The 23,247-nt window shown below is 49.0% G+C and overlaps 1 protein-coding gene across 3 annotated transcripts in view; it reads right to left on the minus strand.

Annotated features, from left to right (window-relative positions):
• Positions 1 to 23,247, minus strand: part of NHSL2 (NHS like 2) — a 94,550-nt gene that overhangs the window by 62,969 nt on the left and 8,334 nt on the right. The window contains exon 1 of one of the 3 annotated variants that reach the window (XM_075572974.1): positions 9,616 to 10,506. The exons of the other annotated variants lie outside the window; for them this stretch is intronic. Coding sequence (XP_075429089.1) covers positions 9,616 to 9,679 — 64 coding nt within the window. The 5' untranslated portion in view covers positions 9,680 to 10,506. Of the gene's footprint in view, positions 1 to 9,615; positions 10,507 to 23,247 lie in introns of those variants that run through there. 3 annotated transcript variants of the gene reach the window in all.

Here is a 23,247-nt window from a genome sequence, read left to right on the forward strand (position 1 = left end):
TGGGTTCATGCCTGGCTGACGGGCGGCTGATCTGTTAAATGATAATGATTAGGATTTAATAGGCTGCAATGCTTCGCGTGTCTACCAGATGGCATAAATTCATGAATTGTAATGCAGTATATATATATATGTACTGTGCAGTATTGCAGCCAGCGGGAATAAAATGCTTCAATCCCTGCCGGAAAATAACTCAATGCACTCGGGCAGAAAACAGTCACAAACCTCAATACACCCGGGTATACCCGAATTCGTGGGACTAGCCGAGCTCGAATAAAGTGTGTCGCCAGTGTACTTTTTACGTCGCACCCCCCCTGCCCTCTTACCTGCTCTCCAGCATCCTCCTCCTCATCTCTGCGATGTCATCATGGCAACGCATCGCCATGTGACGTTGCGGCATCAATTGTCATGGCGGCGTTGCCATCAGAAGATGCAGGAGGAGGAGCCGAAGAGAAGGCAAGAGGCAGTTACAGAGGGCCGGCACTATCCCTCGGCAATCAGTTTAAAAGCTGTGGGGAAGAGCGCGGGGCCTCTGTAAGCGCTGGGCTCGGTTCGACACGCACCCGTAGAAAATGTTACACCCCGTAGTTTGCGCACCCCTGGGTTAATGGTTGGCCTCTGCATCAGGCTACTTCTTCTCCCAGAATCCTCTGGTTGTCTCACTCTGGATCTTTATTGACTTCTCTCTGCCAAGTGACGGCGGTGACATCACCTGCCTGGAATGGAAGCTTCAGCTGACTCTATTCGCCATGTTGTTCTATCCCATCAGCAGGGATTTTCAAAAGGAACTTTATCCCACTTAGAAAGGGATTTAGGAGGGGATTGGAGGAAGGTATATTATGTGTATTGTATAAGGTACGGCATCTTTTAGACACTATTTAGGCCCTTTTGCTGGCTTTGTGTGGGCGTGAAGGGATCAGTCTGTAATCTGTAATGTTTTAGGTCAACCCCGTAATCCATTACTGAAGATTACACAGAGCTGGGGACTTCCACAGTGCAGTTAGGTCCTGATAAAATAGGCTACGTCATTTCCCCCACAATGGGGAGTAGAGCTGATCTATGCTAAAGTGCCGAAAAGGGGCTTCATAGCATATGAAATAGTGGTCTGAGATTTACCAACACGTTCAGTGCCAGTGATTTAAGGGTTAAGTCGCTCTTTGGAGACATTCATTATTACGAGTAAACATGGCAAGAGTGGTGAACAAATGTCATTAGGTCACTTTGCTCCTAAGTGGGACTGACCCTTTAACCTATTAAACATGTCACTGTCACTAGTCACTTTGCTTCTATATGGGACTGACCGTTAAAATCCCGATATGAGTCCCTATAAAAAAAGATGTGTTTTTAGGTTTTAATCAAATTGGAAAAATGTTCTTCTACTTTGGCACTGGAATTGCGGGTCCATTTGTGAATGATGAGGAGACAGACAGATGTTTTACGCTTGAGAGCTCCAAGCATCTGGATGGCAGCTGGAGTAGGGGTCACAGCCTGGAAAAATATAGCATTTGCCGTCCAAGCGGCTTCATATTAAGAAGTTCCCAACCACACAGGGAGGGAAGGGATTGTGGCCAATGTTTTCAAAGCATTCTTCCACCATAAGACACCTTGCGACGCTGGAAAGCACCTTACAGACTTGATTTGAGGAAGCAGTAAGGTGGCTGATGGTAGCAGACTGCTTAGTAAATATGTCTTTTTATCCTATATACTCGGGTGCGCAAACTTTTCCCCATGCACACCCGTGCCTGCTCTCCTCTGTGGCTCACGCCCCCGCCCCCCCCCCCCCTTGCTCGACCCCAGTGTCAAACAACGCACGAGGTCATGTGACATCACGTTGCCATGGTAACGTGATGGCAAGTGTCTCCACTGCGTCATGTGACGCCAGGTTACCATGACGACGTGTCACTAGACGGTGTTATAGGGGCCTCGTGCGGTCACACGGCATTTAATTTAAATGCCTTGGGGAAGAGCGCAGTACCTTTGTAACTGTTTCGCTCCCCCCCCCAGAAAATCTTGTGCACCCCCAGTTTGCGCACACCTGCTATAATTAACCGAACGCTCAAGTGCCGAAGCAAACAGTGAAAGTGAATCAGATCAACATACCTTCTCCTACTGCTCCATATAACCCCTCCCTATAGCTCCTCCTATTGCTCCATATAACCCCTCCCTATAGCTCCTCCTATTATCCCATATACCTCCTCACTATAACTCCTACTATTGCGCCATACAGTATAACCCCTCCCTATTACTCCATGTATATATGGGACTGAACCCATTAAACATACAGATCATTTTCTACTTGGTATAAACAAACCTGTCAACTGTTATTAATTTTCTGTGCGCACCACCCATTTGGGATCAGTCTCGCTGATTTTTACCACCAGCGTCACAGAAACTTTATTGTATCTTTACTGATAAAAAATCAGTACTTTTGAATTAAAATGTATTAATATTAATAATATTTTTAAGTCCAAAACCGCTAAATCCCTCTGATTTAAATCCTACGAGTCTGTCATCTCTTTATTAATGTTTCAGCGCCAGGAATATGAGCAAAGGATTCTGGGTATTGTCAAGACCATAGTTGTAGCTTGGTTGTTGACGTCTAAAAATGGCCCCAGGAGATATTATTATTAATATGTATAAAGACTTAGGAATGCAGGGAACCCCGTTAAAAATTAAATATACACTTCTAACGTGCGGCCGGAGGGGTATATAGCGCAATTATAGAAAAGTTTAAGCAAATTAAGAATTAAAAAAATATATATGTATTAAAAAGTGTTAAATTATGGAGGAGACTCCAGGGGAGATTTATTTGGGTTGGAGTTAATGGACAAAACAATGGAAACCAGTCTACATGGCTGGACAACAAATACGCGGTGCATGGGTTGGGGTGGCATGGGTTGGGGTGGCATGGGTTGGGGTGGCATGGGTTGGGGTGGCATGAGTTCCCAGCCACAGATACTTTCACATATCTGTGTCCCTGTACATAAACTAATTTATAATTATTTTAATATTACGGAACCTGGGTTTACTCACCTGTAATTCACTAATAAATATAGAATTGTTCACATTTAAAGGTCAGTGCCACAGTATACATACCGACGTGCTGATACACAAACACACTGATACACGCAAATTGACTCACACAAACACACTGCTACGCATAGACGCTCCGATACACTCACAGGCACACACTAATATACACAGACATAGGCGCTGTTACACACCCAGACACACTTACACGGTGATACAGACACAGTGAACACACACATACAGTACATTAACACAATGATACTCACATATTAACACACTGATGCAGACACATTGATACCCATAGACAGACATTGTTATACATACAGACAACCTGGTATCACCCCCAGCAACCCCCACTCCCACCCCAACCTCCATCAACCTTCCATTCGACCTCTGGAATGTCAGATCCATCTGCAATAAGACCACCTTCACCCTCAATCACTTCCTAAATAACAATCTCGCATTCCTTGCAATCACCAAAACATGGATCAACACCAAAAACACTGCCACCCCGCTGCCCTCACATCTACGCAATCCTACAGGTAGTTCACCCATAGCCCATGTCACACAGGCACTGGAGGAGTTGGCCTTTCTTGTCTCCTCATCCTGGGCATCTGCCCCAACCGTCCTTCCTTCCCCTCCCTCCCTCCCCTTTTCCTCCTTTGAATGCCATGCCTGCTATATCTCTTTCACCCTACCCATCACCAGCATCGTATTTATCATCCCCCTGGCTCACCCACACTGTTTTTCAATAAGTCAACTGCTTCCTCTCTTCACTATCACCCTCCCCCAACCCCCTCATCATCCTTGGTGACTAAGTTTCATCTCGAAAATCCCATCTCTGCCTTGGTCTTCATCCCCCTCGTCTCCACCTTTGAGCTCTCTCTCACTGAATCTGCTCCTACATACATAGAGGCACTTTCGACCTTGTCCTCATGGAAAGATGACATGCCGAGTCCCCCTCCGCACTCCTTGTCCCCCCTGCTGATCACCTTATCCTCTTCACCATCCTTTGCATCACCCTCCCTGCTCCTCCTCCCTCTTCACCCCCACCCAATCCCATCCTTTGCAGAAACCTCAAATTCATTGACCCATCCTCCCTTACCTCCTCCTATTCATCACTCCTTCACCTACTCACATAATTTACCTCTCTCCCACTGAACTCTGCCCTATCGACCGTCAACTTTGCATTAACCTCCTCCCTTGACTCAATCGCACCACTACACCCTGAGTGTCCCACCACAAAGCCACCTCAACCCTTACTCATCTGCCAACTCAAAACACTCAGTTTCTCTATTCACACAGCCTAGAGATCATGGAAATCTTTCCGTTCCACATCCTCACTCGCCACCTTCCAATCCCTCCACCATCAAGACACCACTCTCAAATCGCAAAAACAAATATACTATAACACCCTTATCACCTCATCTATACCAACTGTTCTCCACTCTGCTATGACCCTCCCCATCTCTCTCACCTAAGCCCCCTCCCAGCTACGGACCTTGCCTCCTACTTCTCACAAAATATGAACATCTGTGTTTCCTTCCCCACTGCGGCCCCTTATCCTCCTCCATCCATCACCCTTACCAACTCCTTCCCGTCTTTCTGCCCAACCTCTGACGATCTCCTTTCAATCGTCAAACGGTCCCATCCAACCACATCCCCTTCTGATCCCATTCCACACTCCCTCCTCTCACTCCTCCTCCCCTATCTCTTCTTCTTCAACCTATCCCTATTCAGCGGACAGTACCTAGACTCTTCAACACTACTGTGGTCATCCCTCTCCTGAAAAAACCCTCACTTGGCCCTGCCGTCCCCACCAGCTTTTGCCCTATCTCACTCCTTCCATACTTCTCCAAACTCCTCAAGCGCATCGTTAACAACGAACTCTCCACCTTCATCCCCACCCGTTCACTCCTTGCCATTGTCCAGTCTGGCTTCCATCGCTCGGAAGTAGGGAGAGGGTTGCGTCGCACCACCAGAGCAATAAACAAGGTTGAGAGGGTGACTCCAAAAAATTACAAATGTATCATTTTTTGGAGTCACCCTCTCGACATTGTTATTGCTCTGATGGTGCGACGCAACCCTCTACCTACTTCTATGCATTTTTGTCGGACCGCACACCAGAGGATTCTAACCACCCACCAGCTGCAGAGGGACACACATGCAGATCAGTGAGTTTCCTCTCCCAATTTTGGATTTGTATTAAGAAAAGGGGGATTGGTATATGTTACCTTTAAAGGCTTAGGAGAACACTTTGCTGCTCTCGGGGTCAATCAGGAATAACCCTATCTCCATACAATTAGCCTATGAATTTACTACCCCTCTACAATCAAGACATTATTGTGGGTTGGAAGGGAATTCTTCCCAAAGAATTGCAAAAGAATATATTTTTCTTTCTGTTCTTTAACTCTTGAGCCCCAAAACCCATCTGGACTCTTTGCTGGCTTCCATCCCTTACACTGAAACTACTGTCCTCACCATCCACAACTTTCTCTCCCAAGCTCGCCAATCCAAACACTCCTCCATCTTCATCGTCCTCGACCTCTCTTCAGCCTTTGACACCGTCGATCACCTCCCTCTCATCTCCACCCTCACCAACCTTGGCATCACTGACACCGCCCTCTCCTGACTCTCATCCTACCTCTCCCACCGCTCCTACTCCGTCACCTTCACAATTCATCCTCCCACCAACCTCCAAGTGGACGTGCCCCAAGGCTCCGTCGTTGGTTCTCTGCCCTCTACACTGCCGCCCTATTTGACCTCATATCCTCCCATGGATTCAACGTCCATTTTTCGCAGACAACATCCTAATCTATGTCTCCTACCCACTATTCTCACGAGAACTTGCCACCCATATCTCTGCCTGCCTTTCTGCCATTTCCACCTGAATGTCCTCCCACGTCCTACAAATTAATCCAGCTAAGACTGAAGTCCTCTACTTTCCTGCTTCCGCCTCCATCCCATCCTCCCCAATTCCCACCATCTCCTTTCCCCCCACACTAGCTACCAATTCTTTTTGACTCACAACCTTGGAGTCACCTTTGACCCTTCCCTCCTCTGCGCCCAACAAGTCACCTCCATCACTATTACCTGTACAACATAAGAAAAAAATATCCTTCTCTCTATTCTCTGTGTCTTCTCTCGATTCTGATCATTTGCCTTACTTGCCCCCCTCCACTATAACAAGATCCCCCATCACATCCAACCTGCCCCCTCCCTTACCATCTTCAGATGGCAACTCAAAATTCATCTCTTCTCCTTCACATTCCATGATCCCAAGTTAATCTCCACCTATCCCATGCCTTCTCACACCCCACCCTCCCCAATGCCCATGTTCTCCCCTACCCTCACCTCTTCCTAAAGTCTCTCCAAAACAATCCAAAGTCACCCACCTCACGATCCAATCGCGACCCATCAGCATGCTACCAACAAGACTAAATCCAGAGACCTGACCCTCAATCCCTGCGCAACAACCAACCTGTCAATGCACCTAACACAAAGTCCGACCATAGTGTTCCCACCCCTGCCCACCACAAAGACATCCTAACAATTACTCTATGCCATCACATGAAATGTTCCATATGTAACCCCAACATTGTTTTACTAACTAATGTACAGCACCCTGGATAATGGCGTTATACAGTATACATGTTATTATAAATAAATACATATACACAGGCATACACACACAGACACATACACTCATATACACACATATGCACTGTTACATATACAGACACATTAATACACACTGATGTACAGACACACTGAGGCACACACAGACACAATGTTACACACAGACGCACACTTCGATATACATATATTATATACTACACGGATTACTGCACACGTGAATCTGTAAATCATGGGAGCTATCAGAGGAACAGCTAGAGGAGGGGTTATAGGGAGCAGGTATAGGAGTCATTAGGGAAGTAGTTATGGGGAGTATAGGGTCAAAGTTATAAGGAGCAGTTAGGGGAGGATTATAGGGAGCAGTTAGGGGTGGAGTTATAGGGAGGGCTTATTGCAGCTGTTAGAGGAGGAGTTATAGGGAGAGGTGATCGGAGCAGTTGGTAGAGGAGTTATAGGGAGCGGTTATAAGAGCAGATAGAGGAGAAGGGAGAGGTTATACAGTAGGAACAGATAGAGGTCGAGTTCTAGGGAGAGGTTATAGGATCAGTTACCGGAGGAGTTTTAGGGAGAGGTTAGAGGAGTTATAGGGAGAGGTTAGAGGAGTTATAGGGAGAGGTTAGAGGAGTTATAGGGAGAGGTTAGAGGAGTAATAGGGAGACGTTAGAGGAGTTATAGGGAGAGGTTAGAGGAGTAATAGGGAGAGGTTAGAGGAATTATAGGGAGAGGTTAGAGGAGTTATAGGGAGAGGTTAGAGGAGTTATAGGGAGAGGTTAGAGGAGTTATAGGGAGAGGTTAGAGGAGTTATAGGGAGAGGTTAGAGAAGTTATAGGCGAGAGGTTAGAGGAGTAATAGGGAGAGGTTAGAGGAGTTATAGGGAGAGGTTAGAGGAGAAATAGGGAGAGGTTAGAGGAGTAATAGGGAGAGTTAGAGGAGTTATAGGGAGAGGTTAGAGGAGTTATAGGGAGAGGTTATATCGAGAGGTTAGAGTAGTTATAGGGAGAGGTTAGAGGAGTAATAGGGAGAGGTTAGAGTAGTTATAGGGAGAGGTTAGAGGAGTTATAGGGAGAGGTTAGAGGAGTAATAGGGAGAGGTTAGAGGAGTTATAGGGAGAGGTTAGAGGAGTTATAGGGAGAGGTTCGAGGAGTTATAGGGAGAGGTTAGAGGAGTTATAGGGAGAGGTTAGAGGAGTTATAGGGAGCAGTCACAGGAGCAGATAGAGGATGAGTTATAGGGTTATAGGGAGCAGTTAGGGGAAGAGTTATAGGGAAAGGTTATAGGATAAGTTAGGGAGGATTTATAGGTATCATTTACAGGAGCAGTTGGAGGAGGAGTTATAAGGAGCAGTTGGAGGGGGAGTTATAAGGAGCAGTTGGAGGGGTGTTATAAGGAGCAGTTGGAGGGGGAGTTTATAGGGAAAGGTTAGAGGATAAGTTAGAGGAGGAGTTATAGGGATACGTTATACAGTAAAGCCTGGGACATAGACATTTTGTCCGTGCTGAGGCGCGCTGGGGCTCAGGGAAAGCGGTGCTTTCCTGGCCTTACACAGCGCGCCGTCCGGGGGCGGGTCTGGGGGCGGGCCAGTGACATCACGGAGCTGGTTCGCCCTCATTGGGCGAACCGCTCACGTGACCGGCCCTGCGCTCCGGCGAGCACCAAATCTGAAAACTTGGTGAGACACACGCTTCCGCAAGCGTGCGCGAGCCCCTGCTAAGGCCGCTCTCATTGCGACTGCAGGGGCTCAGTGCCGAGTGTGAGCGCGACTCAGCACGGCTCAGCCTTGCTCACACTACTATGTCCCAGGCCTTAGGACAGATAGAGGAGGAGATATAGGGTGAGGTTATAGGAACAGTTACCGGAGGAGTTATAGGGAGAGGTTAGGGGAGGAGTTATAGGAGCAGTTAGGGGAGGAGTTATAGGAGCAGTTAGGGGAGGAGTTATAGGAGCAGTTACGGGAAGGAGTTATAGGTGCAGTTAGGGAAGGAGTTATAGGAGCAGTTAGGGGAGGAGTTATAGGAGCAGTTAGGTAAGGTGTAAGGGGAGGAGCTATAGGAGTTAGGGGAGGAGTTATGGGAGCAGATAGAGGAGCAGTTATATGAAGTGGTTATAGGAAACACAGCACATCAATGATAAAATCTCATCATCCGAACCTTTTGTATGGTCGTTGTAAATCCTAAAATATTATCCTATCAGCACATTATATACCACATTATTTATTTACACAATACTTAATTGTACTTGTACCTCTACTTTTTATTTACACAATCTGGAATACCATTACTTTTTATTTACACACTCAGGAGTACCATTGCTTATTATTTACACACCCAGGAGTACCATTGTTTATCATTTGCACACCCGGGAGTACCGCTACTTTTTAGTTACACACACAGGAGTACCATTGCTTATTATTTACACACCCGGGAGTACCACTACTTTTTATTTACACACACAGGAGTACCACTACTTTTTATTTACACACACAGGAGAACCACTACTTTTTATTTACACACACAGGAGTACCGCTACTTTTTATTTACACACAGAGGAGTACCATTGCTTATTATTTACACACCCGGGAGTACCACTACTTTTTATTTACACACACAGGAGTACCACTACTATTGATTTACAAACCAGGAATCCTAAACTAGTCTGTTACTATGAAAAAGTAGCGGTGTTCCTGGGTGTGTAATTGAAAAGTAACTATACCCCTGGGTGTATACATTTTTAAAAAAGCAGTGGTACTCAGGACTAATTTATAATGCACAGGCTGAGAGATTTGCCACCTGCAAAGACGGGATGCATATAAGAACCTGCGTGGTTACATCCCGGCCGTGGACACATATATATATATATATAGCTGGCCCTGCAGCACCCCATGTCCCCCCACCCAAGCGTTCAGCCCTTCAGTGCAGGTTAAAGGGAAGGGACAGAGAAATATGGAGGGGGTACCTGTTGCCGGCTGCATCCTGTGATGCTTCTTGCTCCTCTGTTTGTGCGGTGAGTTCCCCATCATTCTGCAGCATGGGCCCGTCCTTCCTCACTCTCTCCTCTCCTTCCCTCCTTTCTGCACTCCCTCCCTCCAGGTGTTTACATCACCTCAGCCTCTCTGCTGGATTCACCATCTCTCCCTCTCTCTCCTCTCTCTCCCTCCTCTCTCTATCTTATCTCTCCCTCACCCTTTATCTCTAACGCTCTGTCTCTCAACCCTCCCTGTTTATTTCACCCTCCAGCGCTCTCCCTCTTTCTCTCTCTCCCATTTTCTCGCTCTCTCTTCCGTCCTTATCTTGTGCCTTATTTCTCCCCCTCCTCTGATTCTCTCCCTTCCCTTCTTTCCTCCTTCTCTCTCTTTCCCTCCTACCTTTTCTTCCACTCTCTCCCCTTCCTCTCCTTCATTTTCCCTCCCCACTTTTCACCTTCTCCCCTTTCTCTCCTCCTCTCTCTCACCTTCTCTGCTTCTCTCTCACTCCCTCTCTCCGTGTATCTATCCCGCTCTCCCTGGCCTGGCCTTGCTTGGAGAGCAGCCAGAGAGCAGCGTTGCGTTCTCTCCCTCCCTGCTTATCTGGTACCTTCTTATCTCTCTGCCTTATTCTGTTCACATCCCTCCAGTCTCTCTGCTGACACCCCTCCTAACATCACCACTGCATGCAGCTCCCTCCCTCCCTCTCCCACTGTCTCACCATACACCATCCCTCGCTCCTGCACTGCCACCCTATATGCCAGTTCTCCCTCCCTCTCCGTATATATATCCCTATATCATTCCCATGTACAGTATGCCTTTCTCGCTCTCATTCTCCTTCCCCTCTGCGCATCCTTCTCCTTGCTGTTTCTCCTCCTTTCCCCCTCTGCCTCCCTCCTCCTTTCCCTCTTTCTTCCCCCTTTCTCTCCTCTATTCCTCCTTTCCCTCCCTATTTCTCAATTCCACCACCCCCCCCTCTTTCTCCTCTCCCTTCTCCTCTCTCCCTCTGCCTCCCTTCCTCTTCCTCCTTATCCCTCCCTATTTCCCATTCCTCCTTCCCCTGTTTCTCCCCTCTTCTCTTCCACCTCTTCCTTCTCCTCTCCTCCTTTCCCCTCTCTTCCTCCTTCCCTGTCTTTCCGTCCTTCCTCTCTTTTCCTCCTTCCCTATTTCTCCCTTCCTCCTTTCTCCCTTTTTCCCCCCTCCATATCTCCTCTCCCCATCTCTCCTCCTTTTCAAACTCTACATCCCTTCCTCCTTTCCCCCTCTTACACTCTGTTCCCCTTTATCGCCTCTTTTCTTCCTCCCCTCCGTTTCTCCCTCCTTTCTTCCCCTTATTCTCTCATTTCCCTGTGCTTCCCTTCCCCCTTTCCCCCTCTCTTTACTCTCCCTAATTCTCCCTTCCTCTTTTCCCCCTCTTTCTACCCTTCCTTCCTCCTCTCCCTTCTTCTACCCTCCTTTCCCCCTCTGCTTCCCTTCCTCCCTTCCCCCTCTTCCCCCCCCTTTTTTTCCTCTCCTTTCTTTTCCTCCTTTCCCTCCCTCTTCCTCCCTCCCCTCTCTCCTTCCCGCGTTCTCTCTCCCTCTCTCTATCCCAGGCTGGACCGTTCTGCCGCAAGGCTGTGCCTAAGAGATGCTGATCTGAGCAGAGTTATGCTATAGGTTACACCGTTACAGGAAGGCTGCTGCTGCTGCCTCTGCTGAATACCCTTTCTGCTCTCTCCTTCTATCCCACCTTCCCTTGTTCTCCCCCACCCCTCTCACTGGGATAAGTGTCAGGGTGCTCAGTCCTAAAGCTTAAATGGTCAGTCTCATGTATGAGCAAAAGGACCTAGTGACAGTGACAGGTTTAATGGGTTAAAGGGTTAGTATCAAGTAGGAGCAAAATGACATAATGACAGTGACATTTGTAAAGGGATAAAGGGTCAGTCGCACTTGGGATCAAATTCCAATAATAATATAAATATATATATATATATATATATATATATATATATATATATATATATATATATATATATATATACACACATATGTGTATAAAATAAATCTAAGATTGTAAGCTCTCCGGGGCAGGGATTTCCTATCCTACTGCCTGATTTATGTTCATTGTTCAATATATGTATATTTGTATTTATATAGCGCCCACACTACTCTGCGGTTTACACAAGAGGCAGTACAAATTAGGGTTGCCAGGTGTCCAGTATTGAACTGGACTGTCCTGTATTTGGACACTTTGTCCAGTAAAACATTACAGGTAATACTGGACATGGATGTGTATATCGGTATTACCTCTCTGGAAATAGTCCAGAGTCTCTGATCTGCTTGGGGGGGGCCGCGGGGTTTCCCCGAGCAGGGCTGTTGCTAGGAGGCTGGGCAGCTTCCTTCATGCTGATTGGCTGCTGCTGGGAAATGCAATCCAATCAGGAGGAGGTGTTAGGAGCCTCGGGGTGAGGCCAAGGAGAGGAGGAAACAACATGGAGCGGAGAGAGGTGAGTGTGTGTGTGAGTGTGTGAGTGTGTGTCGAGCGTGTCGCACCTTTCACTATTGTGTCCAGTATTTTTGGAGAAGCCTCCTGGCATCCCTAGGTATAATACAGAGAATTTATAATACAATAAGTGCAACAAACAAAAGCAGACAATAGGATAGGAAATCCCTGCCCCGGAGAGCTTACAATCTAACATTTATTTTATGCACATATTGTTGTATTATAATTCCCTGTATTGTCTCTTTTGCAAAGCGCCGAGTACATTGTTGGTGCTATATAAATACAAATATACACACACATTATATATATATATATATATATATTTATTTATTCGGATCACACCCTTCATTATAAAATCCTCCATTCGTTTCGTTTACTTTTGGGTCAAATATTTATGTATTCAAATATTGTAATGATTAAATATGGGACCGTAGAAAGAAATATATAGCTTAACAATGATCCTTGCATCTTTAGCATCCGTGCTGCATCCTAACCTTGAGTAAAATATTAGCCCTTAACAAATGCAGGGTGCAATGTATAGCACGGCCATAAAACGCCCCCGTGCAGCCGCCCCAGGGACGGAATGCGCAGGGCGCGCCGTGTCTCACGTTATATTATTTTCTGCTTCAAATAACTCGGTTACAATTGGATAATTAAAAGTGGAGACAGTAAGGCATAATGAATATTGCAATTAATATTACCTAATTACAATGGGGGGTTTTCAGGCACATTGGGAGGTCACCGCAGGGTTAATACTGTGAAGTTCTATGCTCTCGTAAAAGGAGGAACTTGTATAGAGAGAGTCTGCATTATTATACTTCACAGAGATACTCATTATCATTCTACAGCGCAGAGCATTATGAGTGGATAGATGTTCAACAGCATTATATATCGCAGCGTGTTCATTATCAGTGTATAGATACTCATCATGATTATACAGTGCAGCGTGTTCATGATCACTGTATAGATACTCCTCATAATTATACAAAGCAGTGCTCATTATCAGTGGATAGAGATACTCTACATCATTATACAGAGCAGCATGTTCATTATCACTGTATAGAGATACTCATCATCATTATACAGAGCAGCATGTCCATTATCAGTGTAGAGATACTCAACACCATTATACAGCGCAACATTTTCACTATCAATGTATAGCAATACTCATCATCATTATACAGCGCAGCGAGACAAGCAGAGGATTCTGGGAGAGGAAATGGCAGCCAGAGAGTCTCCCAGATCCAGTGGAGAAACCCTAAACTGCAACGGTTAAGAAGAGAGTAAATATTGGGATATCTTTGGGATACATGCAAGCTTGGCTTGTACAGGGCCGCCGCTGGCTTTGGCCGAGTGTTAAGTTTATGGGTCATTTTTAAATTGAAATGTAAAAAAAATGTATATTCATATCGTTATCATTTTTATTGAATATAATTATAAACCCCCTAATTAACCCCATACACGACTCTGCTCTCTGGCAGCGCAGGGGTTAACGGTATACAATAACGTATGATATGGTTACCCTGACTCGGGGGCGGGACTCAGGCGGCCGGGCGATGAAGTAGCACGGTTGTAGAATAACGGGCGCCAGGAACTTTTATAGTACAACCAGCATGTCTTCGTGTTCCCAGGGACAGATCATACACATGTTAATGTTGCACTGTGTCTAAGGCCTCGTCCAGTCTCTTCGCTTGCGTGCTGAGGCGCAGGGAAAGCGGGTGCTTTCCCTGGCCTTGCGGTTGCTTGCCCTGCGCGCCGTCAGTGGGCGGGCCGGGGGCGGGCCAGTGGCGTCACGGAGCTGGTTCGCCCTCATTGGGCGAACCGCTCACGTGACCGGCCTGTCGCGCCGGCAAGCGGGGGAATTTTAAAATTCCCTAAGGCCCGCGCTTGCGTAAGCGCAGGCGAGCCCCTACTAAAGCCGCTCTAATTGCGGCTGTAGGGGCTCAGTGCTGAGCGGGAGCGCGCTTCAGCAAGCAAGCAGATAACATGGCCGAGGCCTTAGAACAGACAGACATGAACACAGATCTCCTATCAGTGCCCACTCTAAGCACTCACATGAAGGTACTCTGACTCAGCTGCTCTGCGTAATTGTGGGACCTCTATTAGCGCATTTCAGTTATCTTAGGGGTGCCCCTTTCTTGTGCAGAGGTGTCTTGGAGGGGATATTATGTAGCACTTGGGACTCCTATTTTTGCTTATAATATAATTAGCTTTGTGGCTCTGCGTTAACGTCAGGGAACATAATGCCCATTACTAACAAAGGCCCAGCCCGACTATTACAGCGCACAAGGAACAAGTCCTAAACGTGTGGGGTCTATGGAAGGGAGGAACAGATCAGAACCCTATACAAATACATTCATCTCCAGACTACAATATATCATTCACATGTAAATAGAGACAGAAAGAAAGTATTTCCTCGTCTCTAGCAGTCAGTATTCAGCTGCGATCCTAATCGTTTCATTGTCACTAGATTAAGTTTCTTGTTCATTTCTGAAACATTCAATTCACGTAGGAAAAAAACATTGACTATAACTCCTCCTATTACCCCATATAACCGCTCCCTATAACTCCTCCTATTGCCCCATATAACCGCTCCCTATAACTCCTCCTATTACCCCCTATGACCGCTCCCTATAACTCCTCCTATTGCCCCATATAACCGCTCCCTATAACTCCTCCTATTACCCCCTATGACCGCTCCCTATAACTCCTCCTATTGCCCCATATAACCGCTCCCTATAACTCCTCCTATTACCCCATATAACTGCTCCCTATAACTCCTCCTATTACCCCATATAACCGCTCCCTATAACTCCTCCTATTGCCCCATATAACCGCTCCCTATAACTCCTCCTATTGCCCCATATAACCGCTCCCTATAACTCCTCCTATTGCCCCATATAACCGCTCCCTATAACTCCTCCTATTGCCCCATATAACCGCTCCCTATAACTCCTCCTATTGCCCCATATAACCGCTCCCTATAACTCCTCCTATTGCCCCATATAACCGCTCCCTATAACTCCTCCTATTACCCCTATAACCGCTCCCTATAACTCCTCCTATTGCCCCCTATGACCGCTCCCTGTAATTACGTATGATGGACCCTGATCTAGTTCCTCACTGCCTGTGGCCTCTCTGTGGGTTGGTGAAGTGACACAAACAGCTGTTGGAAGCTGGAAAACATTATTTCATTGGATTGAGAAACAATTTCCCTGTTCTCTCCGGGGATTGATGTCATATGGTCACTTAACCTCTTCACTGCCAGAGATATAGGAAGCAGTTACTGTATATCGAACAATAAGACTTATATCAAACTGCTCTCTACTGTACAGCTCCTCCTATTACTCCATATAACCGCTTCCTATAACTCCTCCTATTACTCCATATAACTCCTCCTATTACTCCATATAACCGCTTCCTATAACCGCTTCCTATAACTCCTCCCATTACTCCATATAACCGCTTCCTATAACTCCTCCTTTTACTCCATATAACCGCTCCCTATAACTCCTCCGATTACCCCATATAACCGCTCCCTATAACTCCTCCCATTACTCCATATAACCGCTTCCTATAACTCCTCCTTTTACTCCATATAACCGCTCCCTATAACTCTTCCCATTACCCCATATAACCGCTTCCTATAACTCCTCCTTTTACTCCATATAACCACTTCCTATAACTCCTCCCATTACTCCATATAACCTCTTCCTATAACTCTTCCCATTACTGCATATAACCGCTTCCTATAACTCCTCCTTTTACTCCATATAACCACTTCCTATAACTCCTCCCATTACTCCATATAACCTCTTCCTATAACTCCTCCCATTACCCCATATAACCTCTTCCTATAACTCCTCCCATTACCCCATATAACCTCTTCCTATAACTCCCCCTATTACCCCATATAACATCCCCTTATAACTCCCCCTATTGCCCCGTATAACCGCTCCCTGTAACTCCTCCTATTTATTCATGTATTAGGGAAGGCACCTACCCCAGACTGCCCCCCGTGGGAGAGAGACGAGGACCCCGTCCCAGGTTATACCCCCGCTCGCGGCTGGCGTGAGAAAAGGTCTCTCTCTCCGAAGAGCAGGAACGTGGAAACCCAGGGCTGCGACACGGATAAGTCCCTCTCCCCCCCCCCCCCCACCCCCTCCGTCTCTCCCCAAACTCAATCCAGATTCGCTGAACCAAACTTGTATTAAAATTGGATTCTCCCCCTCCCCACTAGCCGCTCAGCCAGACCCTTCTGCTGGAGATATTTTAACCCCTTCGCTCCTGGAGAGGGGACTCAAAACGTCTTTCTCTGCAAACTTTACGCCTCCAAGTTACTACGCCCCGAGATAACACTACAGGGGTGGTGTAAGCCCCTCGGTATTTGACCGTTCAGAGGGAGTTACGTGACTGCAAGGGATAAGGGTTGGGTAACTCTTCAACTGCAATAGTGCCGATCGGGGCACGATTGCACGGAAGCTTACACTGAAGTCAATGTGACCCGATTGGAACTAATGCAGTATAACCCCTTTCTCTCTTCCATTCTCCCTGCATCGCTCTTTCATACTCCCAGACTCTCTTTTCTTATAACTTTCTTTCTTCCTCAATATTACCCTACTTCTCTCTCTCTCTCGCCCATTCCTTGGGACACCTTCTCCTTTTCATCTTTCGCCCGCTCCCCTCTCACGCTAAACTCTCTCTCTCTCCATCTTTCTCCCGCTCCCCTCTCACTCTAAACTCTCTCTCTCTCTCCATCTTTCTCCCGCTCCCCTCTCACTCTAACTCCTTTCTCTACCTCCCCTCCTCTCCTCTCTTTCTCTCTCCTTCTCTTGTCCCCATCTCACCCCCTCTCACACTCCAGCCTCTCTCTCTCACCCCCTCTCACACTCCAGCCTCTCTCACCCCCTCTCACACTCCAGCCTCTCTCTCACCCCCTCTCACACTCCAACCTCTCTCACCCCCTCTCACACTCCAGGCTCTCTCTCACCCCCTCTCACACTCCAGCCTCTCACCCCCTCTCACACTCCAGCCTCTCTCTCACACTCCAGCCTCTCTCTCACCCCCTCTCACACTCCAACCTCTCTCACCCCCTCTCACACTCCAGGCTCTCTCACCCCCTCTCACACTCCAGGCTCTCTCTCACCCCCTCTCACACTCCAGGCTCTCTCTCACCCCCTCTCACACTCCAACCTCTCTCACCCCCTCTCACACTCCAACCTCTCTCACCCCCTCTCACACTCCAGGCTCTCTCACCCCCTCTCACACTCCAGCCTCACTCTCACCCCCTCTCACACTCCAACCTCTCTCACCCTCCAGCCTCTCTCACCCTCCAGCCTCTCTCACCCCCTCTCACACTCCAGCCTCTCTCACCCCCTCTCACACTCCAGCCTCTCTCTCACCCCCTCTCACACTCCAGGCTCTCTCTCACCCCCTCTCACACTCCAGGCTCTCTCTCACCCCCTCTCACACTCCAGCCTCTCTCTCACCCCCTCTCACACTCCAGGCTCTCTCTCACCCCTCTCACACTCCAGGCTCTCTCTCACCCCCTCTCACTCTCCAATTTCTCTCACCCCCTCTCACACTCCAGCCTCTCTCACCCCCTCTCACACTCCAGCCTCTCTCTCACCCCCTCTCACACTCCAGGGTCTCTCTCACCTTCTCACACTCCAGGCTCTCTCTCACCCCCTCTCACACTCCAGGCTCTCTCTCACCCCCTCTCACACTCCAGGCTCTCTCTCACCCCCTCTCACACTCCAGGCTCTCTCTCACCCCCTCTCACACTCCAGGCTCTCTCTCACCCCCTCTCACACTCCAGCTTCTCTCACCCCCTCTCACACTCCAGGCTCTCTCTCACCCCCTCTCACACTCCAGGCTCTCTCTCACCCCCTCTCACACTCCAGACTCTCTCTCACCCCCTCTTACACTCCAGGCTCTCTCACCCCCTCTCACACTCCAAGCTCTCTCTCTCACCCCCTCCTCTCTCTCTCACCCCCTCTCACACTCCAGCCTCTCTCTCACCCCCTCTCACACTCCAGGCTCTCTCTCACCTTCTCTCACACTCCAGGCTCTCTCTCACCCCCTCTCACACTCCAGGCTCTCTCTCACCCCCTCTCACACTCCAGGCTCTCTCTCACCCCCTCTCAAACTCCAGGCTCTCTCTCACCCCCTCTCACACTCCAGGCTCTCTCTCACCCCCTCTCACACTCTAGCCTCTCTCACCCCCTCTCACACTCCAGGCTCTCTCTCACCCCCTCTCACACTCCAGGCTCTCTCTCACCCCCTCTCACACTCCAGCCTCGCTCTCACCCCCTCTCACACTCCAGGCTCTCTCACCCCCTCCTCTCTCTCCCAGTGAGGTTGTAACTCATTAAGCATGTGTTAGCCTGGAACACCAAAAGGTCATTCCCTGTGGTGGTCACATTAGGTTAAGGTTTCCTTGATACCTCCTGATGCCAGAGAACATTACAGTAACCTAACCCCTGATGTGCTCACAACTTGTGTGGTCTACCCACCCTTTAAATGCTGGACCATATTACCTCTCCCTATAACTCCTCCTATTACCCCATATTACCTCTCCCTATAACTCCTCCTATTACCCCATATTACCTCTCCCTATAACTCCTCATATTGCCCCATATACCCGCTCCATATAACTCCTCCTATTACCCCATATTACCACTCCCTATAACTCCACCTATTGCCCCATATACACCCCTCCCTATAACTCCTCCTATTACCCCATATTACCAGTCCCTATAACTCCTCCTATTACCCCATATACCCGCTCCATATAACTCCTCCTATTCCTCAATATAACTGTTCCCCATAACACCTCCTATTGAATGTATATCTTAATTGATATAGCGCCATTCATGTACACAGCGCTTCACAGCAGTAATACCTGTGACATAATCATATAAATAACAAATAACACATACACGTAATGGGAATAAGCGCTTCAGACATAAAAGTAACATTTAGGAAAAGGAGTCCCTGCTCCGAAGAGCTTACAATCTAATTGCTTCATATAACCGCTCCCTTTAACCCCTATTACTCCATATAACATCTCCCTATAACTCCTCCTATTACTCCATATAACATCTCCCTATAACTCCTTCTATTACCCCATATAACATCTCCCTATAACTCCTCCTATTACCCCATATAACATCTCCCTATAACTCCTCCTATTACTAAATATAACATCTCCCTATAACTCCTCCTATTACTCCATATAACATCTCCCTATAACTCCTCCTATTACTCCATATAACATCTCCCTATAACTCCTCCTATTACTCCATATAACATCTCCCTATAACTCCTCCTATTACTTCCTTTAACCCCTCCCGATAACCCCTCCTATTACTCCGTATAACTCCTCCTATTACTCACTTTATTAACCCTTTCAGGGCCCTGGGACGTAGTTACTACGTTATGGGTTCTGGCACACCGGGGGGGGGAGGGGGTGCCCATGACATGCTTGTTGTCTTCGGGGAGATCGCACCCTGCGTCCCTATAGATCAGCACTGATGGCGGACAGTAGGGGGATGGCTCTTTCCATCATGAGCGACGGAGTGATCACGCCCCATCCAGCACTCAAAGGGTTAATAAGTTCCCATTTACTGCACCCTCCTGTTAAATAAACAAAATAATCGGGGGAGAGCAGAGCCACAAACCCATCAAGAGACTCATATTTCCCATGTGCTGAAAAGTCAGTATTACTCAGAACTGATGTATGATCGTAATGTCATTATTCCAGGTAACATTGACCATGCTGCACAGTTAGAGCGCCCTCCTGTGGTTATGCATATAATGACGTGTAAAGGAGCAGCCCCACATAGGAGCAAAGTGACCTAATGACAGTGAGGGGCCTGATTAGATTGCATTGTACTTCGTACATGTTGAAAATACGCAAATAATACATCGTTGGACGTTTGTACAGTATGCTAGAGTCATGCTCCTCTCCTGCTTCTCCCCACATCCTCCCCTCCTCTCCTGCTTCTCCCCACATGCTCCCCTCCTCTTCTGCTTCTCCCCTCCTCTCCTGCTTCTCCCCACATCCTCCCCTCCTCTCCTGCTTCTCCCCACATCCTCCCCTCCTCTCCTGCTTCTCCCCACATCCTCCCCTCCTCTCCTGCTTCTCCCCACATCCTCCTCTCCTGCTTCTCCCCATATCATCCCCTTCTCTCCTGCTTCTCCCCACATCCTCCCCTCCTCTCCTGCTTCTCCCCATATCATCCCCTTCTCTCCTGCTTCTCCCCACATGCTCCCCTCCTCTCCTGTTTCTCCCCACATCCTCCCCTCCTCTCCTGCTTCTCCACTCCTGCTTCTCCCCACATCCTCCCCTCCTCTCCTGCTTCTCTCCACATGCTCCCCTCCACTCCTGCTTCTCCACACATGCTCCCATCCTCTCCTGCTTCTCCCCACATGCTCCCCTCCACTCCTGCTTCTCCCCACATCCTTCCCTCTCCTGCTTCTCCCCACATGCTCCCCTCCTTCTCTCCACATGCTCCCCTCCTCTCCTGCTTATCTCCACATGCTCCCCTCCTCTCCTGCTTCTCTCCACATGCTCCCCTCCTCTCCTGCTGCTCCCCACATGCTCCCCTCCTCTCCTGCTTCTCCCCACATGCTCCCCTCCTCTCCAGCTTCTCCCCACATGCTCCCCTCCTCTCCTGCTTCTCCCCACACGCTCCCCTCCTCTCCTGCTTCTTCCCACATGCTCCCCTCCTCTCCTGCTTCTCTCCACATGCTCCCCTCGTCTCCTGCTTCTCTCCACATGCTCCCCTCCTCTCCTGCTTCTCCCCAACATGCTCCCCTCCTCTCCTGCTTCTCCCCACATGCTCCCCTCCTCTCCTGCTTCTCCCCACATGCTCCCCTCCTCTCCAGCTTCTCCCCACATGCTCCCCTCCTCTCCTGCTTCTCCCCACACGCTCCCCTCCTCTCCTGCTTCTTCCCACATGCTCCCCTCCTCTCCTGCTTCTCTCCACATGCTCCCCTCGTCTCCTGCTTCTCTCCACATGCTCCCCTCCTCTCCTGCTTCTCCCCAACATGCTCCCCTCCTCTCCTGCTTCTCCCCACATGCTCCCCTCCTCTCCTGCTTCTCCCCACATGCTCCCCTCCTCTCCAGCTTCTACCCACATGCTCCCCTCCTCTCCTGCTTTTCCCCACACGCTCCCCTCCTCTCCTGCGTCTCCCAACATGCTCCCCTCGTCTCCTGCTTCTCTCCACATGCTCCCCTCCTCTCCTGCTTCTGCCCACATGCTCCCTCCTCTCCTGCTTCTCCCCACATGCCTCCCTCCTCTCCTGCTTCTCACCTACATGTTCTTCTCTGCTGCGCCTCCTCTACATGCCCCCCCCCCATTTTTCTTCCCTCTCTCCCCATCCACTCTCTCACTAACCCCCCCCCTCCCCCCACTCTCTCTCTTACACCCCTGTGATGGTGAGGGGGTAACAAGGCTCACAATAAAGGTTACGCCGTTTGGTACCCTCTGATCTATGTATTGAGGTTCGGGAGTGTCAGCTCTTGAGCCCAGGGTTTGTACATGCATTCTGCAAAATGATGCGACAGTAAAGTATTTGTTGTGTTTTTACCTTTCCAGGAGTGCCAGCGAGCAGGGAGTGTCAGCGCGCAGGGAGTGCCAGCGCGCAGGGAGTGCCAGCGCGCAGGGAGTGCCAGCACGCAGGGAGTGCCAGCGAGCAGGGAGTGCCAGCGCGCAGGGAGTGCCAGCGAGCAGGGAGTGCCAGCACGCAGGGAGTGCCAGCACGCAGGGAGTGCCAGCACGCAGGGAGTGCCAGCACGCAGGGAGTGCCAGCACGCAGGGAGTGCCAGCGAGCAGGGAGTGCCCGCACGCAGGGAGTGCGAGCACGCAGGGAGTGCCAGCACGCAGGGAGTGCCAGCGAGCAGGGAGTGCCAGCGCGCAGGGAGTGCCAGCGCGCAGGGAGTGCCAGCGCGCAGGGAGTGCCAGCGCGCAGGGAGTGCCAGCGAGCAGGGATTGCTAGGCTATGAGTTTCAAGGGGGCTTTGCGGAGAAAGTCTTGTCAGAATGTGCTAGTCGGCGTCCAGAGTTGCTGGATACCCCCAAAATGTCCCCGGGAATCCGATATGCCAGGTCCGGAGAACAAAGGGCACCCCATGGGGACACCTTTTGGACTGCCAGACCTGGGGGAAGATGCTGCCGATTCATATTTCCCGCTCGCACGCCTCCTCCTCTGACGTCAGCGGCCGGTCGAGCCCCTATTTCGATTGGCCGGCGGGAGAAATTCCCACGCTCTGATTGGTCACCGTTCCGACTTCCATGCTAGAGATAGCTTAGCGGAGGGTATGTAAGGAGACGGCCGAGGCAGAGAACCAGACCATCCAGCGGCTTAAGTCGGTGAGGCAAAGGCGGGCATTTCAAAGTGGCTCTGTTGTGAATAGCAGAGCAACCGGCTTCATGCTTGGAGCCAGGAACGCCTGCCCGGCAGAGACTAAGTCAGGTGCGAAGTCCAAGCTCAGAGAATAGAACGTAGCGGTCGCGGCTAAGGTTTCTAGCCGAAAAGAGGACCAGGAAGCTCGGGGCTAAGTCACGGTCAGGGCAAGCCTTCCGAAGCAGACGCCCTGCACCTATTTGAGGCTAGTTTTCACCCCCAGATCCCCAGTAAGTGTGTATTTTACCTGTATCATTGTATTTCATTGTGTGTATGGGGGTTTACCCGAATAAACTACATTTTATTCCACTACCTTGTTTTGCCTAGTGAATTGATCCCAGAGGGCATAAAGGTGTTAAAATTCTTGGTCTCCCGTGACAAGATGTTCTGGTACGTGCGTCTGCAAGGGGCCACGGTCGATGTATGAGGTGTAAAGTATCAGCCACGGTGATACTCATATGCTTCGTTAAGGAGGTGTGTTTAAAGGTGGATAGAGAGGGTGCTAGTCGGGTATTGAGGGGAAGGGCATTCCAGAGGTGTGGGGCAGTCAGTGAGAAAGGTTTCAGGCGGGAGAGGGCTTTGGATACAAAAGGGGGTAGAGAGAAGACATACTTGAGCGCAACACAAGAGTCGGGATGGTGCATAATGAGAAATTAGGGCTGAGATGTAAGGAGGGGCAGAAGAGTGTAAAGCTTTAAAAGTGAGGAGAAGAATGGAGTGTGAGATGCGGG

This window comes from Ascaphus truei, chromosome 16, assembly GCF_040206685.1.
Source record: "Ascaphus truei isolate aAscTru1 chromosome 16, aAscTru1.hap1, whole genome shotgun sequence".
Lineage (NCBI taxonomy): Eukaryota > Metazoa > Chordata > Amphibia > Anura > Ascaphidae > Ascaphus > Ascaphus truei.